At 47.0% G+C, this 15,026-nt stretch overlaps 1 protein-coding gene across 3 annotated transcripts in view; it reads left to right on the forward strand.

Annotated features, from left to right (window-relative positions):
* NAT10 (N-acetyltransferase 10) overlaps positions 1-15,026 on the forward strand; it is a 41,417-nt gene that overhangs the window by 22,421 nt on the left and 3,970 nt on the right. For all 3 annotated transcript variants that reach the window (XM_055094271.1, XM_003830384.4, XM_034932394.2), the window contains 15 exons: positions 2,894-3,018; positions 3,462-3,612; positions 4,202-4,298; positions 5,103-5,219; positions 6,403-6,504; positions 6,596-6,670; positions 7,262-7,378; positions 8,744-8,877; positions 9,080-9,128; positions 11,296-11,392; positions 11,490-11,600; positions 12,505-12,677; positions 13,194-13,313; positions 13,802-13,900; positions 14,358-14,431. In XM_055094271.1, the coding sequence (XP_054950246.1) occupies positions 2,894-3,018; positions 3,462-3,612; positions 4,202-4,298; positions 5,103-5,219; positions 6,403-6,504; positions 6,596-6,670; positions 7,262-7,378; positions 8,744-8,877; positions 9,080-9,128; positions 11,296-11,392; positions 11,490-11,600; positions 12,505-12,677; positions 13,194-13,313; positions 13,802-13,900; positions 14,358-14,431 (1,641 nt within the window). The remainder of the gene's footprint in view (positions 1-2,893; positions 3,019-3,461; positions 3,613-4,201; positions 4,299-5,102; positions 5,220-6,402; positions 6,505-6,595; positions 6,671-7,261; positions 7,379-8,743; positions 8,878-9,079; positions 9,129-11,295; positions 11,393-11,489; positions 11,601-12,504; positions 12,678-13,193; positions 13,314-13,801; positions 13,901-14,357; positions 14,432-15,026) is intronic.

Raw genomic sequence — 15,026 nt, forward strand, 5'->3', positions numbered from 1 at the left:
CAATATCTTATATCTTAGAAAATACAGTATTAAAGTACTATAATTATCATAAGAAAGCAAGCTCATAATGACGTGTTTTTTTAAATTTGAAATATTTAATTTTTTAATTTGAAATATTTAGTGTTGGCTATTGAAAAATTAGAACAGGTAAGCAAAAGAAAAATCACCTGTAGCCAGGTGCGGTGGCTCACACCTGTAATCCCAGCACATTGGGAGGCCGAGGCAGGTGGATCACAAGGTCAGGAGTTCGAGACCAGCCTGACCAACATGGTGAAACTCCATCTCTACTAAAAATACAAAAATTAGCTGGGTCTGGTGGCGCGTGCCTGTAATCCCAGCTACTCTGGAGGCTGAGGCAGGAGAATTGCTTAAACCCAGGAGGTGGAGGCTGCAGTGAGCCGAGATTGCACCACTACTCTCCAGTCTGGGCAACAGAGCGAGACTGTCTCAAAAACAAAAAAAAAAAAAAAAGAAAAATCACCTGTAATTCAACCATCTGGAGATAGATTTTGTTAGAATTTTGATGTACATTTTCTCTGCATTTATTTTACTTTTTTCATTTGAACAAGAAAAACATTTTTAATTTGCATTTTGAATATAACAATATTGTGAAATCTTTTGAGGTCAGTAAATATGTATCTCCAATATTGGGAAGATTTCTGTATAGAAATCACATCTTGAAGAGATTATTCTGTATGCAGATTTATTGTGACTGCTTTGCTTACACTGAAAATACTGAAATAAAATGGATTTTTACTTTTCAAACAGCTTTATTGAGATATAACTCACATACTGTACTATCTATCCATTTAAAATGTGTAATTTAATGGTTTTTAGTATGTTCACAGAGTTGTGCAACAGTGCTCACCACAACCAATTTTAGAACATTTTTATCACCCCATAAAGAAAGCCTATGCATCCTCCTCCAGTTCCTCCACACCCCCCAACCCTAGGGAGTCACTAATCTACTTTCTGTACCCGTAGATTTGCCTATTTTGGACATTTCATATAAATGGAATTATAAAATATGTGGTCTTCCATGACTGACTTGTGGCATGTATCAGTATTTCATTCCTTTTTATGGTTGAATAGTATTCTATTGTATAGATATACCACATTTTATTTTTCCATTTATCTGTTGGTGGACATTTGGGTTATTTCTCCCTCTTGGATATTATTAATAATCTTGCTTTGAACATTAGCGTGCAGATTTTTGCGTGGACATGTTTTTCAGTTCTCTTAGGGATACACCTAGGAGTGAAACTATTGGGCTAACTCTATGTTTGACCATGCGAGGAGCTGCCAGACTCTTCCAAAGCAATTGCACATTCTACGTTCCCACCAGCAGTATGAGGGTTCTGACTTTTCTGTATCCTCTCACACACTTATTATGTATCTTTGTGATTATAACCATTCTAATAGGTGTGAAGTGACCTCTCGTTATAATTCTCATTTGCATTTCCTGGTGACTAATGATATTAGCATCTTTACATGTGTGTATTGGCCACTCACGTATGTTCTTTGGAGAAATGTGTATTCGTATCCTCTGTTCATCTCTCCAATTGGGTTGTCTTTTTTATTAATGATTTGTAAGGGTTCTTTATATATTCTTGATACCAGGTCCCTTTTCAGATATGATTTACAAAAATTTTCTCACATTCTATGGGTTTTTTCACTTTCTTCTTCTTCTTCTTTTTTTTTTTGAGACAGACTCTGACTCTGTCACCAAGGCTGGAGTGCAGTGGTGTAATCTTGGCTCACTGCAACCTTCACCTCCCAGGTTCAAGCCATTTCTCCTGCCTCAGCCTCTTGAGTAGCTGGGATTACAGGTGTGTACCACCATGCCTGGCTAACTTTTGTATTTTTAGTGGAGACGGGGTTTCACCATGTTTGTCAGGCTGGTCTCAAACTCCTGACCTCAGGTGATCTACCCGCCTCGGCCTCCCAAAGGGCTGGGATTATAGGTATGAGCCACCATGCCTGGCCACTTTTTTTATAATAATGTCTTTTAACGACAAAAGTTTTGAGGTTTTGTTGCTTGTGCTTACTCTTTTTTCTTAAATAAATAAATAGGATACTTTTGGGAGAGCTTTGTTATGTGGTGTGGAGAGTGGGCATAAAACACTCATCTAGCTTTTATCATTATTTGAGTAAGAGGAAGTATTTTACAGTCTTTGAATATAATAATGAGTACTATGAAATGATGTAATGAAAAGTGCTGTGTGTACCCTGTGGTGACATATGCCTGTGACTAAAGACAAGGAGAAGAAAACTCAACAATGAAAGCTGATTGAGTTATCAGATTATAGGTGATTTAATTTTTTCCCAACATTTTTTAGCTATTTTATGTCACCTTTTAAGTGGGCATAGCAATGAAAAGAATTACTGAGGTGGTGGATTTGTTTTATTTTCCAAACTGGAAATGTTCTCAGTTCATTTCCTTATGCACCGTACTTCTAAAAGCAGCTCCGTTAGTTGACCATTTAACTTTGTTCCAGCTTCACTAAAACTGCCTAAAGCCTTTATGCTAAAGGCTTTACTTATATCCTTTTTCCAGTCCTTATTTTTTAAGTTCACATCACAGTCCTGTGAGGTGTATAGAATAATCCCCTCTTGAAGATGAGGCGAAAAGAGATTCAGCTCCTTGCCCAAAGATACTAAGTAGATGAGCCAGGACGTGAGCCCAGGCCTGGGTGGCCCCAAGCTCAGCCACCGTGCCACCCTGCCTCCTTTGGACAGATGCCTGCTATGCTGGAAGTTCAGAGATGAGCAAGGCTGTCCTGGGGGAAGCAGGGGTCTGGTGTTTCAGCAGGTGGAGGAAAGCAGCTCTCTGTCCCCTCCTAGACAGTGGATTTGGGACCTCGTGCCTGATTCCTTTTGCCTTTGTTTCTAGCTATGAGGGCACTGGCCGGTCACTGTCCCTCAAGCTAATTCAGCAGCTCCGTCAACAGAGCGCCCAGAGCCAGGTCAGCACCACTGCTGAGAATAAGACCACGACGACAGCCAGATTGGCATCAGGTACCCCAGAACCTTACCCGGGTCCCGCGGTTCACAGCAAGCCCCTTCAGTCTTACTGATCCTCGCTTCCCCTGTGACATCATGGGAAGCACCAAACCTTCCCACCATCAGGCTGAGAGGTTGAGTTCCCAAGAGGAGAAGTAGCTTTTTTCGGAGGAACAGCAGTCCAGTGACCAGATGGGAGCCAGACTAGGGCCTTCTGATGGTGGGGCCCTTGTGTGTCCTTGTCTCAGGGCATGGTTGCATTGAGATCCCTTTGGGGTTGGTATCATGGCAAGTTGAATATCCACCAAAAACAATTTTAAACCACCCAGTTTAAATTCTTACCACACGTCTCTGGCCACCATGGGACAAATATAAAGTGAAACATTTTTCCTTGCTTTTTTAGACAATACATATTTAATCATTGTTTCTTCTTTTGTGTGTGTGATTGTGGGGAGCAGCGCGGACACTGCATGAGGTTTCCCTCCAGGAGTCAATCCGATACGCCCCTGGGGATGCAGTGGAGAAGTGGCTGAATGACTTGCTGTGCCTGGATTGCCTCAACATCACTCGGATAGTCTCAGGCTGCCCCTTGCCTGAAGCTTGTGAACTGTATCCTCCTCTGGGTTTCACTGGCCCTGTGAAAAGGAGAGGGGCGGTGAAAGAATTCAAAGGACTTGGGTCCTTTGTTTCATAGGATGCTGCTCTAGAGAAAGGGGAAAGTTGAACATTTTCAATTTCCTTTTTCTCTTCCTTTTTTTTTTCTTTCTTTTTTTTTTTTGAGATGGAGTCTCGCTCTGTCACCAGGCTAGAGTGCAGTGGCGCAATCTCAGCTCACTGCAACCTCTGCCTCCCGGGTTCAAGTGATTCTCCTGCCTCAGCCTCTTGAGTAGCTGAGATTACAGGTGCCAGCCACCATGCCTGGCTAATTTTTGTATTTTTAGTAGAGACAGGGTTTCACCATGTTGGTCAGGCTGGTCTCAAACTCCTGACCTTGTGATCTGCCTGCCTCAGCCTCCCAAAGTGCTGGGATTACCGGTGTGAGCCAACGCGCCTGGCCCTCTTCTTCCTTCTTTTATGTGTTTCTGCTTAGGACACTGAGCTCCTGTTCCCAGCTACGGAAATTTGTTCTGCCTCCAGAGAGTAGTATGACCTGTCTTCGGCTATTTGTTTTGTTTTGGTTTCTTAACTCCAGACCCAGGTACTATGTTAATAGAGATACCCTCTTTTGCTACCACAAGGCCTCTGAAGTTTTCCTCCAAAGGCTTATGGCCCTCTACGTGGCTTCTCACTACAAGGTAACTGCAGCTAGCCCTTGTGTGAATGGTAGCAGGGAGCTTCAGCATTTGGCAGTCCCCTTTTACTTGATTTGCATATTTTATTACCCAATGGCTTAGGTGACTGTTCCATTGGGACATTGATGAGGTCCACTGATCTTGCTGTGTGTAGGTATAGAGCATGTAGCTCCATGCAGTAACGGGACAGGGTGGAAAGCTGTGTCCATTTTTAAAGGAGTGCTTTCATTTCTTGCCTGCCTACTAAACTGATAGGATGAGGTGACATTGCAGTTGTGGCCCGGTGGTGCAGTTTGACCTGAGACCAGCTTTATAGCTCTGGGCTACTTTTATGGAACAGTGAATTTGAGGGTTTAGAATATCTGAGACTCTTAAAAACAAAACGGTTGGTTAAAAAGGATACTTTTTGAATGTCTAGATAGTATTTTTATGAACAGCCTTTAATGGAAGGCTTGAAGAGTTGGTGTTAGAAGTGGTGACAGTTTTTCCTGAAATAGCAGCCTCTTATCTGTAAAAAGTTCACTTCCTAGCTGTGAAATAAGTAGTGCTAAATAAATTCTCTTCTGCTGTCCAGCCTCAGTGCTCGGGGTGAGAGGACAGTAGGCATTTGAGGCTAAGTTCCACTTAACCTGTTATGAAGAGTCTCAGGCTTGCCAAAATACTAGAAAGGTGCTTTGCTGGACTTCTGCTCCTCACTTGGCTTTGGAGAAGGCAATACTGCAGTCATCCTGTGGTTCTGAATCGAACCTTTTGCGTAAAGGGCAAGAGGAAGAGTGCTTCTCACCGACCCGTGTTTGGCTTCCACAGAACTCTCCCAATGATCTCCAGATGCTCTCCGATGCACCTGCTCACCATCTCTTCTGCCTTCTGCCTCCCGTGCCCCCCACCCAGAATGCCCTTCCAGAAGTGCTTGCTGTTATCCAGGTATAGGAGCAGAGGCGTCCTTGTGGCAGTGATTTGGGGAACCACTGAGGCATCAGGAATTAGTGGCTTAATAACTGCATTGTGGGAGTTTTGAAACTGTGGAGTCCTGGTCTGGAACCAAGGGGCTGGGTCTGCTGAGACAGGTGACTAGGGTACACTGGAAGAGGTTAGCGCCACTAGACACCCAAAGCTCCACTGTTGATGGACGGGGAAAAGCCAGAACCGACTGCTCTCTTATTTTGACTCACAGCTTCTTCCACAAACAGACTTGTTTGTTTTCTCCCTTTATTACAAAAGCAAAACATGGTGCATTTTGAATTAGAGGCTACAGATTGGGGAACAAATTTTTAATGCCTAGCATGGATGTATTTATGCATTTCTGTATCACTTTTCCTTTTCATATACATAGTAATCTGCTTTTATTTTTAGGCAGTGTATAAAACACTCATAATCTACATAAGTTTTAAAGCTGTATAGTATTTCATTATATACATGTACCATGATTTGTTCAACCATTCACCTGTTAGACATTTTAGTTGTTTTGAACTTGTGCTGTTCTGTACAGAGCCTCATGAGCATCCTGTGTCTTGATGGCCTTCACACACGCACAGCATACATAGAGACTCTCTTCTAATGTGGCTTTTACTTTTTGGGTCAGGAGGCTGTCAGTCTTCTGCCCTGTAACATGGGGCCTGGTAATTAAGCTCCTGTTAAGAATGGATGTGTCAGGCCAGGCGCCGTGGCTCATGCCTGTAATCCCAGCACTTTGGGAGGCTGAGGCGGGCGGATCACAAGGTCAGAAGATCAAGACCATCCTGGCTAACACGGTGAAACCCCTTCTCTACTAAAAAAAAAAAAAAAAATACAAAAAATTAGCCGGGTGTGGTGGTAGGCACCTGTAGTCCCAGCTACTCGGGAGGCTGAGGCAGGAAAATGGCATGAACCCAGGAGGCAGAGCTTGCAGTGAGCCGAGATAGCACCACTGCACTCCAGCCTGGGCGACAGAGTGAGACTCCATCTCAAAAAAAAAAAGAGCGGGGGGAATGGATGTGTCAGTGTCAGGGTTAAACCTGAACATGGGGGTGGAAACAACTGGCCTAGTTCGAGAAACAAGCTATATTCTGTGAGTGGGCTCTGTATCAGAGCTGGCCTTTCTGCCTGCACTGTCCTGCTTCCCCCACAGGTGTGCCTTGAAGGGGAGATTTCTCGCCAGTCCATCTTGAACAGTCTGTCTCGAGGCAAGAAGGCTTCAGGGGACCTGATTCCATGGACAGTGTCAGAACAGGTGATGGGCTTTCCCTGGTGTGTCTGAGGGAAGCTGGTGGTGTCCAAAGATGTCTGTGTTGCTAAGTTACTGGTTTGTGTCTCCCACACAGTTCCAAGATCCAGACTTTGGTGGTCTTTCTGGTGGAAGGGTCGTTCGCATTGCTGTTCACCCAGATTATCAAGGGGTAATGTGTCCTCAGGCTCCCCTGAAGCCGTGTTGCTGGCGGTGCTTTAGGGTGGGGGTACTTGGTGGCTGGAATAAGAAGCTGGTCAAGCAGAAGCAAGTGAAGTGTAGGCACTTCCCTGCTCTGGAGAACTGAGCCAGGGTTCGGGGTGGGTGGGTGGACAGGATGATGGCATATGCTCACTCTTCCTTTGTGAGAACGAGGACTTGTGAACCAGACCTGCATAACAAAATTACCTTCTTAGAACACCTCACTGAGTAATTGGCTGTAGAAACTGCCTTTTCAGGCAATGGTACAGAAACTGCCTCTCATTTGGGCTTGCCCATCTGGAGACCAGAAAGCACAGCCATCCTTACCCTCAAGTGGCTGTTCTTGGTGAGCTAGACCAGTGTTAAGAACTCGGGTCACACTACTTTCAGTCTTAAAAAGTGTCTCTGCTTTGACCTCACTCAGGGTTTTCATTGGTTCTCTTGCCCCGTGCTGTTTGACAGGGAGGGAAGGTTCTCTAGAAGCAATGCAGGGGAGTCACCGTGGCTTAGACTGAGAGCAGCTCTCTTCCCTTGGCCTCTTCCCCTTCATGTTTGCTCCTAGATGGGCTATGGCAGCCGTGCTCTGCAGCTGCTGCAGATGTACTATGAAGGCAGGTTTCCTTGTCTGGAGGAAAAGGTCCTTGAGACACCACAGGAAATTCACACCGTAAGCAGCGAGGTAAGCGTCTTTCGACAGACCTCCTGTGTCCTGGTTCTTGGGAGGATAATTCTCTGGGTTTTTAGGGGCATCAACAAAAACCAGTCCAGAGCTTTGGACCCCTCTCTCATTTTCTTCTGCTGCTTTCTCCTACCGAACACTTTAGATCCTCAGATCAGTATCATTGGGATCATCTGGCAGCTTGTTAAAAATGTAAATTCTTGAGCCCCACTCCAGACCTACTGAATCAGAAACTCTGGGGTAGACCCCGTAATCTGTAGTTTAACAAGATTCTCAGGTGATTCTGATGCTCATTCAAGTTTGAGAATCACTGCTCTATAATCTCCTCTTTCATCCTACACCAGACTAAGGGAAGTTCTGTCATTCCTTGATAAGAATGACTAATACTAGTAACTGTGACAGCCTTTCATGTGCATTCATTGATTTTCATAGTATGTACATTTGAGAGCTAGACAAGGGGCTTTTATTTAAGTTGAGGCAGCTGGGCAACATGGCGAAACTCCATCTCTACAAAAAATACAAAAATTAGCCTAGCATGGTGGTGTACGCCTGTAGTCCCAGCTACTTGGGATGCTGAGGTGGGAAGATTGCTTGAACCCCAGAGGTTGAGGCTGCTGTGAGCTGTGATCTCGCCACTGGACTCTGGCCTGGGTGACAGAGCCAGACCCTGTCTCAAGCAATGAAAAAAAAAGTTCAAGCTCAGAGGTTTGTCACTTCCTAAGGCTGTCAGGTGATAGAACCTGGACTTCATGCTGGATCACAGGGGCCTGCCTGTCCCTTTGTAAATCTGTTGGGCATTTTTTTTTTTTTTTTTGAGATGGAGTCTTGCTCTGTCTCCCAGGCTGGAGTGTAATGGCGTGATCTCAGCTCACTGCAACCTCTGCCTCCCAGGTTCAAGCAATTTTCCTGCCTCAGCCACCTGAGTAGCTGGGACTACAAGCACACACCACCGTGCCTAGCTAATTTTTGTATTTCCAGTAGCGATGGGGTTTTGCCATGTTGGTTAGGCTGGTCTCAAACTCCTGACCTCAGGTGATCCACCCGCCTCAGTCTCCCAAAGTGCTGGGATTACAGGCATGAGCCACCACTCCCGGCCTCTGTCAGTCGTTTCTAAACTCTTTGGCTGTCTTCCTGCATTCTAGAGGTCTGAAGCAGTGTGGTTCCATGCATGTTGAGGTGTTTTGTGTACTTGAGAATGATTGCTTGACTCCAGTGTTCTCATAGTTTGAAAACCACAGCAATAAACCAAGAAACCTCTCCCAGTTTTTGTTGTGCTAAGTCCAGAGTGCGCTGCGGCAGGGGTGCTTGACGATGTCTCTCTCCCTCTGCTGAATGGACTGTGTTCTCTCCTTGGCATCTTCCCAGGCTGTCAGCTTGTTGGAAGAGGTCATCACTCCCCGGAAGGACCTGCCTCCTTTACTCCTCAAATTGAATGAGAGGCCTGCCGAGCGCCTGGATTACCTGGGTGTTTCCTATGGCTTGACCCCCAGGCTCCTCAAGTAAGTGCCTGCCCTCCTTCTGCGGCATCACTCCTTGGCATTGAGAAAGAATAGTTCTGTGGGCTGTGTGTCTCTGTTGGTAGCTGGTGTCAGTGCTAGCCTGCTATTCGTGGTGTGCTCTTCCTGGCTCTTGCCCTTGTGTGTCTATCAGCCGCTCCCCAGAGGCCACACACAGTGACCTACTGTCTTTGTATCTTTGCAGGTTCTGGAAACGAGCTGGATTTGTTCCTGTTTATCTGAGACAGACCCCGGTGAGTGAGGCATCCAGCAGAGGAGAAGTTTAGGTTTACCGTTATGGTAGGTGACAGGCCTGTCCTTGCAAAGAGCCCTAGTGCCTCCCTGCTGTATCGCTCTGAGCAGGTGGCTGTGCCTCTAAAGAGGTTTATTCTGATGGACATGGAAACAGCCATCCTCAGTGGCAGGCCACATCATCACACATTTCTTCCCCGACTACACGGTGCATGCGTTGTGCTTAGTCATAAAATGGCAGAGGTACACGTGGACTTGTTCATCAGATTCTGGGAAAGGAGAGTGGACAGGAGGATCAAGGGTAATTCCTAGAGTTTTGGCTTGAGAAACTGGGTGTTGGAGGTGCTGTCGGAGATGGGACTCACTGCAGGAGGAGCAGATTTGGAGGGAAGAGTGGGAGTTCTTTTTTGATGTTAATATGAGATGCCTATTGGACATCCGAGTGGAAATGTGGACTAGGCATTGATTTGACTACAGGAATTTGGAGGTAGGGAAGTTTGGGGCTAGAGATGGAGCTTTGGGAGCCATCAGCGTATTCATAATAGAATACACTGCAGGAGGGCACGGAGCTCTTGTCTGTTGTGTTCATTGCTGTATCCCTCGCACTTAGAGTAGCAATTGCTGTGTAGTTTGTGTTCAGTAAATACTTTTGTTGAGTGAATGAAAAATATCTGGAGCCAATGAAAGGACGTGAGAGTGACTCCTTGGACCCTAACGTTTAGAGGAATGAAGAGGAGGACACAGCACATACAAGACTGAGAAGGAACAGCCCTGATGTGCAAGAGAAAGTCGGGTGTGGTGTCACACGTCAAGGTGAAAAAGTGGGAATGGGAGTCAGCCCTGTTGAGAAGATGAGGAGGATGAGGACAGCTGGCCATTGGATTCGTCAGCAGCGGTGAGCTGCATTGAAGCAGCTGCAGTGGAGCGGAGGCTTTGGCCTGGCCAGAGGGAAGAGGAGGTGAAGAACTAGAAGGGGAACAGGCGACTCTATCAGGAAGCGAAAGGGAGCAGAGAAACAAGGTCGCTGGAGGGAGATGGGTGCTAAAGAAGGATTGTCCGATGGGAGATTCTAGAGAAAGTTTTTTGCTGCTGGGTTCGATCCTGCAATTAGTGGTATAGGTGAGGGGGGCTGACCGCCAGAGTGCAGGCCTTGAGGAGGTGGTGGGTGGGACTCGAGACTCAGGAAGAGAGGTGACCACCTACTTCATCCTTCGGAACAGGGAAGGCAGAGAGCGTGGGAATGGAAGGCATCAGTTGGCTGGCTGATTTGGGGTTGGGAGGATGAAGACATTGTCTTCTGAGTGCTTCTGTCTTCCCAGATGAGGGGAGTCCATCGGCTGAGAGGGAAGTGTTGGAGGTTTGATTTTGGAGAGGGCAAAGTCAGTATCAGAAGCTAGTGTCCAGTGTCCGTCCGAGGGTTTAAAGTGGGACTGGTGAGGACTGCTGGGTGTTGGGCTGCTTCCGTGCAGGCAGGGAGCTGCAGAGATGGGTTGGGTCTCTGTCAGTACATTTGGTGGAGGCTGAGGATGTAAGTTTGGCTGTCAGCTGCAAGGAGAACGCAAGCTAGTGAGCTGTGGTGTGGTCTGCGGTGTGTCCGTGTGGTCTTGCACTGCGCACTGTTCATTTGTGACTTGATGGTGGTGTTTTTATGGTGTGGGGCTTTGTTGTTATGGAGTAAAAAATGTAAAAATAGTCACAATTTTAACACCTAAAGAAGCCTGCACTTGCAGACTGGCTGCCAGCACTGAGGTGTAGGTTTTGGCCCTGGAGTTTCTGCTGTGAGGCATCAAACCCATGTTGACTGGATTGTGTGGAGCTTAAGCCCTAATGACTGAGTTCAGCATCTACCTGAGAGGAGCACATATTTCCCTCCCGCACGTCCCGAGCAAGAGGCAGGCCCAGAAGAGCCAGCAGCTCTGCTCTGTGTCTGTGACACTTTTGAGGAGATTGCAGGACAGTGATCTTTGCAGCTGTTGTGTGTGAACTGAGGTGACATGAGGAAGGTGAAGGCGAGGGCTGTTTGAGAAGGGCGCCTACCCCCAGCCCGGGAAGAAGGAGAGGCCTGCGGAAGCACTAAGCCTTTCTTCTCTGAGTGTTTACCCTTCATCAATGATGGGTTATTCAAAAAAAGGGGGTTCTTGGTGCCAGTTAAACCTCTGTGTTGCCCAGAATGACCTGACCGGAGAGCACTCGTGCATCATGCTGAAGACGCTCACTGATGAGGATGAGGCTGACCAGGGAGGCTGGCTTGCAGCCTTCTGGAAAGGTGACTGAGGAGTGGGGGTTTGGGGGAGACAATGAGGTGATTGGGGGCTGCCGGGGATGCCTCCAGACCTCTAACTCTGCGTGATGGCACCCCACAGATTTCCGACGGCGGTTCCTAGCCTTGCTCTCCTACCAGTTCAGTACCTTCTCTCCTTCCCTGGCTCTGAACATCATTCAGAACAGGAACATGGGGAAGCCAGCCCAGCCTGGTGAGCCGGGCGGGGACAGGGAGGAGGGTTGGGAATGGCTTGGCTGTGTGGGAGGTGGGTGTGGTGTCCTAGGAAGGGTTTGGGCTGGAAATTGAGGGACTGGTTCTAGCCTGCAGTCACTCGCTGGTCACCACCCGCTTGCCAGGCCCCTGCTCTGTCCCAGGCTGTGCTGTCTTTCATTTTCATGGTAAGACTCTGGCTGTGCAATTTAATGTCAGAGGTGTCCATTTAGTTCATGTAGCTGGTTGGTTATGGAGGCCGATTTACATCTGTGCTCTAGGGGAGTGAGGTGCTCCATCTCTGAGGTTTAGTTTCCTCATTCATGAAATTGTAATAAGAATATGCTGCTAGCCTTCTGTAGCCAACAGCACACAGAAGTGCTTTGTGCATACAGACTGTTTGAATACTTAAAAAACAAAAAATGTGTAAGAGATTAGTTTTATTGCATATTTTATATATAAATATTTAGGTATAGCATGCATATATGTGTATATGTGTGTGTATATACTTTTTTGCCAATTATATTTTGATGGAGAAATCCGTATATCTTGAGCTGGGCAGAGCTTACACACTTTCTGTGACACCAAATGAAGTGACAAAGCAGGGAAAGAGTGTAGTTGTGTTCCCCTAACCCTGGGCCACAGGGAGCTTTTCTTTGGTCCATGTGTTCAGTATGGGAACTGAGCAAGGGTCCTGTGGCAGCCGTCCCCTCCCCACACGTGGCCTGGAGCCACCCCTTCTATGGCAGGAGCAGGTTTGGTGCCCCTCTGGGCCAGGGCTGTGTGGTATGGCTGCCAGGCCCTGTTAGATGCTCCTGTGTGTTAGGGTGCCGCCTGGGGGCTGTGTGCTATCTCATGAGGGCGCCGGGTGACCTAACCTGTCTAACTCTCTATCCCGTGGACAGCCCTGAGCCGGGAGGAGCTGGAAGCACTCTTCCTCCCCTATGACCTGAAGCGGCTGGAGATGTATTCACGGAATATGGTGGACTATCACCTCATCATGGACATGATCCCGGCCATCTCTCGCATCTATTTCCTGAACCAGCTGGGGGACCTGGCCCTGTCTGCGGCTCAGTCGGTATGCTATCTGTTGCTTGAGTGGAGGAGAAGTGAGGATTGTGGAGCTGTTCATTTGCTGGGTGTTGGGTTGGGCACTTGGACATAATTGTGTGCCTTTAATTCCTCATACATCTGATAGGTGGGTAGTGGCACCCTCATTCTACAGGTCAGGAAACCTGGGCTCTGAAGTCGAGTAATGGGTCCAGCCATACAAAGTGAGAGAGCTGCAGCTTCCACCCCACTACGTTGCCTTGACACTTAACTCCACCTTAGCAGAGGTTCAGGAACATCCCAAACTTTTAATGTAGTTGTGAAGCAGGTATTTGTCAGGATAAAAGTTACTTTGGGGATTTTAGGAAGACAGCATTTCTTAGTGGTCTCAGTAACAGGATGAAAGAGAAGATGCCAATATACACAGTGCTAGTCTACCTTTGTACCAATAGCTTTGGTCAAGAGAGTACTCTGGTTCTTGGCGCCATTTTAATGGGCAAGGGCGTGTCCTAGAGGCCCACCCAGCAGATTTTCCATCCTTTAGGCTCTTCTCTTGGGGATTGGCCTGCAGCATAAGTCTGTGGACCAGCTGGAAAAGGAGATTGAGCTGCCCTCGGGCCAGTTGATGGGACTTTTCAACCGGATCATCCGCAAAGTTGTGAAGGTAACCTCAGCCTGAGGGCAGGGACTTGATGTCTGTCAAATAGTGCAACAAACCCACTCCCTGCTCCCGAGATGAACACATGTTAGCATTTAGCTGTGTTTGCTGCATCTCGTCACACACACACACACAAATCCAGCACTTCAGAACACATGTTAGCATTTAGCTGTGTTTGCTGCATCTCATCACACATCACACACACACACACACACACACACACGCACGCACGCACGCAAATACAGGACTTCAGCTCTAAAGAATCTGTGAAGTTCTGTGTCCTCTCCCAGAGGCATCCCTATTAGGAATTTGGTACATATCCAGTCTGTGTTCTTCATCTCTTCCCGCTAATATCCACATTCCTAAACTGTAGAGTGTTGCTTTGTGTCTTCAAAATGCACACCTTTCTATAAGACACCAAGTGTCTGGGTCACGGGTGACTGGGTCCCTGCTGCTCCTTCATCTTCTGCTTCTCTGTTGGTTGTCTTTTGTAGCTATTTAATGAAGTTCAGGAAAAGGCCATTGAGGAGCAGATGGTGGCAGCGAAGGATGTGGTCATGGAGCCCACGATGAAGACCCTCAGTGACGACCTGGTATGTCCCTGCTCATGGCCTCAGAAGTCCCAGCATTTCCATCAGTTGCCTTAGGCTGTGAATTCAGACTGTCTTCCCCTTCCCCTTTAGAAAGAGTCCTCTGCACTAATTGAGCTAAGTGCTATTCCGTAGGTTTAATTGGACAAACGGACCCAGCATTGTCTGAGCACACACAGGCCTAGAGTTGTGCCTCCCACTGATTGTGTGTGTGTGTTGTGAATGTAGGATTCCAGCATCTGTTGGAAATGTTTTGTCTTTTTTGGTGACTTCTTAAATGCATAGTTTATAACAGAGCTACCTTAAAATAATCAAAGCTGCCTACAAGGTTTTTGCAGGTAGACGGAAGAGAAGGAAATGTTTTCTCATCATTGTGCCATTCCACCCCAGCTTCACCTTTTCCTGTGTTTGGTTCAATCCTTGACTCTGACTTAGTCTCTCTATGGGTCCTTAACCACAGGATGAAGCAGCAAAGGAATTTCAGGAGAAACACAAGAAGGAAGTAGGGAAGCTGAAGAGCATGGACCTCTCTGAGTAAGGCTTGTGGGAAGCAGAGGCTTTGCCTTGGCTTCTGGGGCCCTAAGAATCTGCCTACACGTTTCTTCTAATCATATCCCACGTGCCCTGGAAAGTGTCTTTCATGGGATCGGTTTTAGGGGTGCTAACAGTTCTATTTGACTTTCTAATTGCCTGTTTGTATAATTTTGGAAAAGTTGGGTTCCAGAGACTAGTGCCGCCACTTTGACTTACACATTGCACTCTCTGATCCCCAAGGCTCCAGGTCACACCTCGGGTCCTTCCAGGAGTGGGGGTGCCGATTGGATGAGCAGGCCCTTTAATGGTTACTTACTCTATTTGGCTTTTACGTGTGACTTTGTTTGAAGAAAGGATTCTACTGCTAAAACCAACCAAACAAGCAAAACACCCCTTGCTCTAAAACCATCTGGGGATCCTAGTCCCTTTTGTGCTTCAGCTGTAGTGGTGCTGCCTCTCCCTCCACTGCCTGGATTGATGTGAATAATAACTCCAGAATTCATGGTCTCTGAGCCTCTGTGACCTGTAGTCCTGTTTCTGGGTCATTAGTGATGGTGGCTGCTGGGTATGTGAGGTGGAGGTGGCCAGGAGTCCT

The sequence above is a fragment of the Pan paniscus genome, chromosome 9 (assembly GCF_029289425.2).
Source record: "Pan paniscus chromosome 9, NHGRI_mPanPan1-v2.0_pri, whole genome shotgun sequence".
Taxonomy (NCBI): Eukaryota; Metazoa; Chordata; class Mammalia; order Primates; family Hominidae; genus Pan; species Pan paniscus.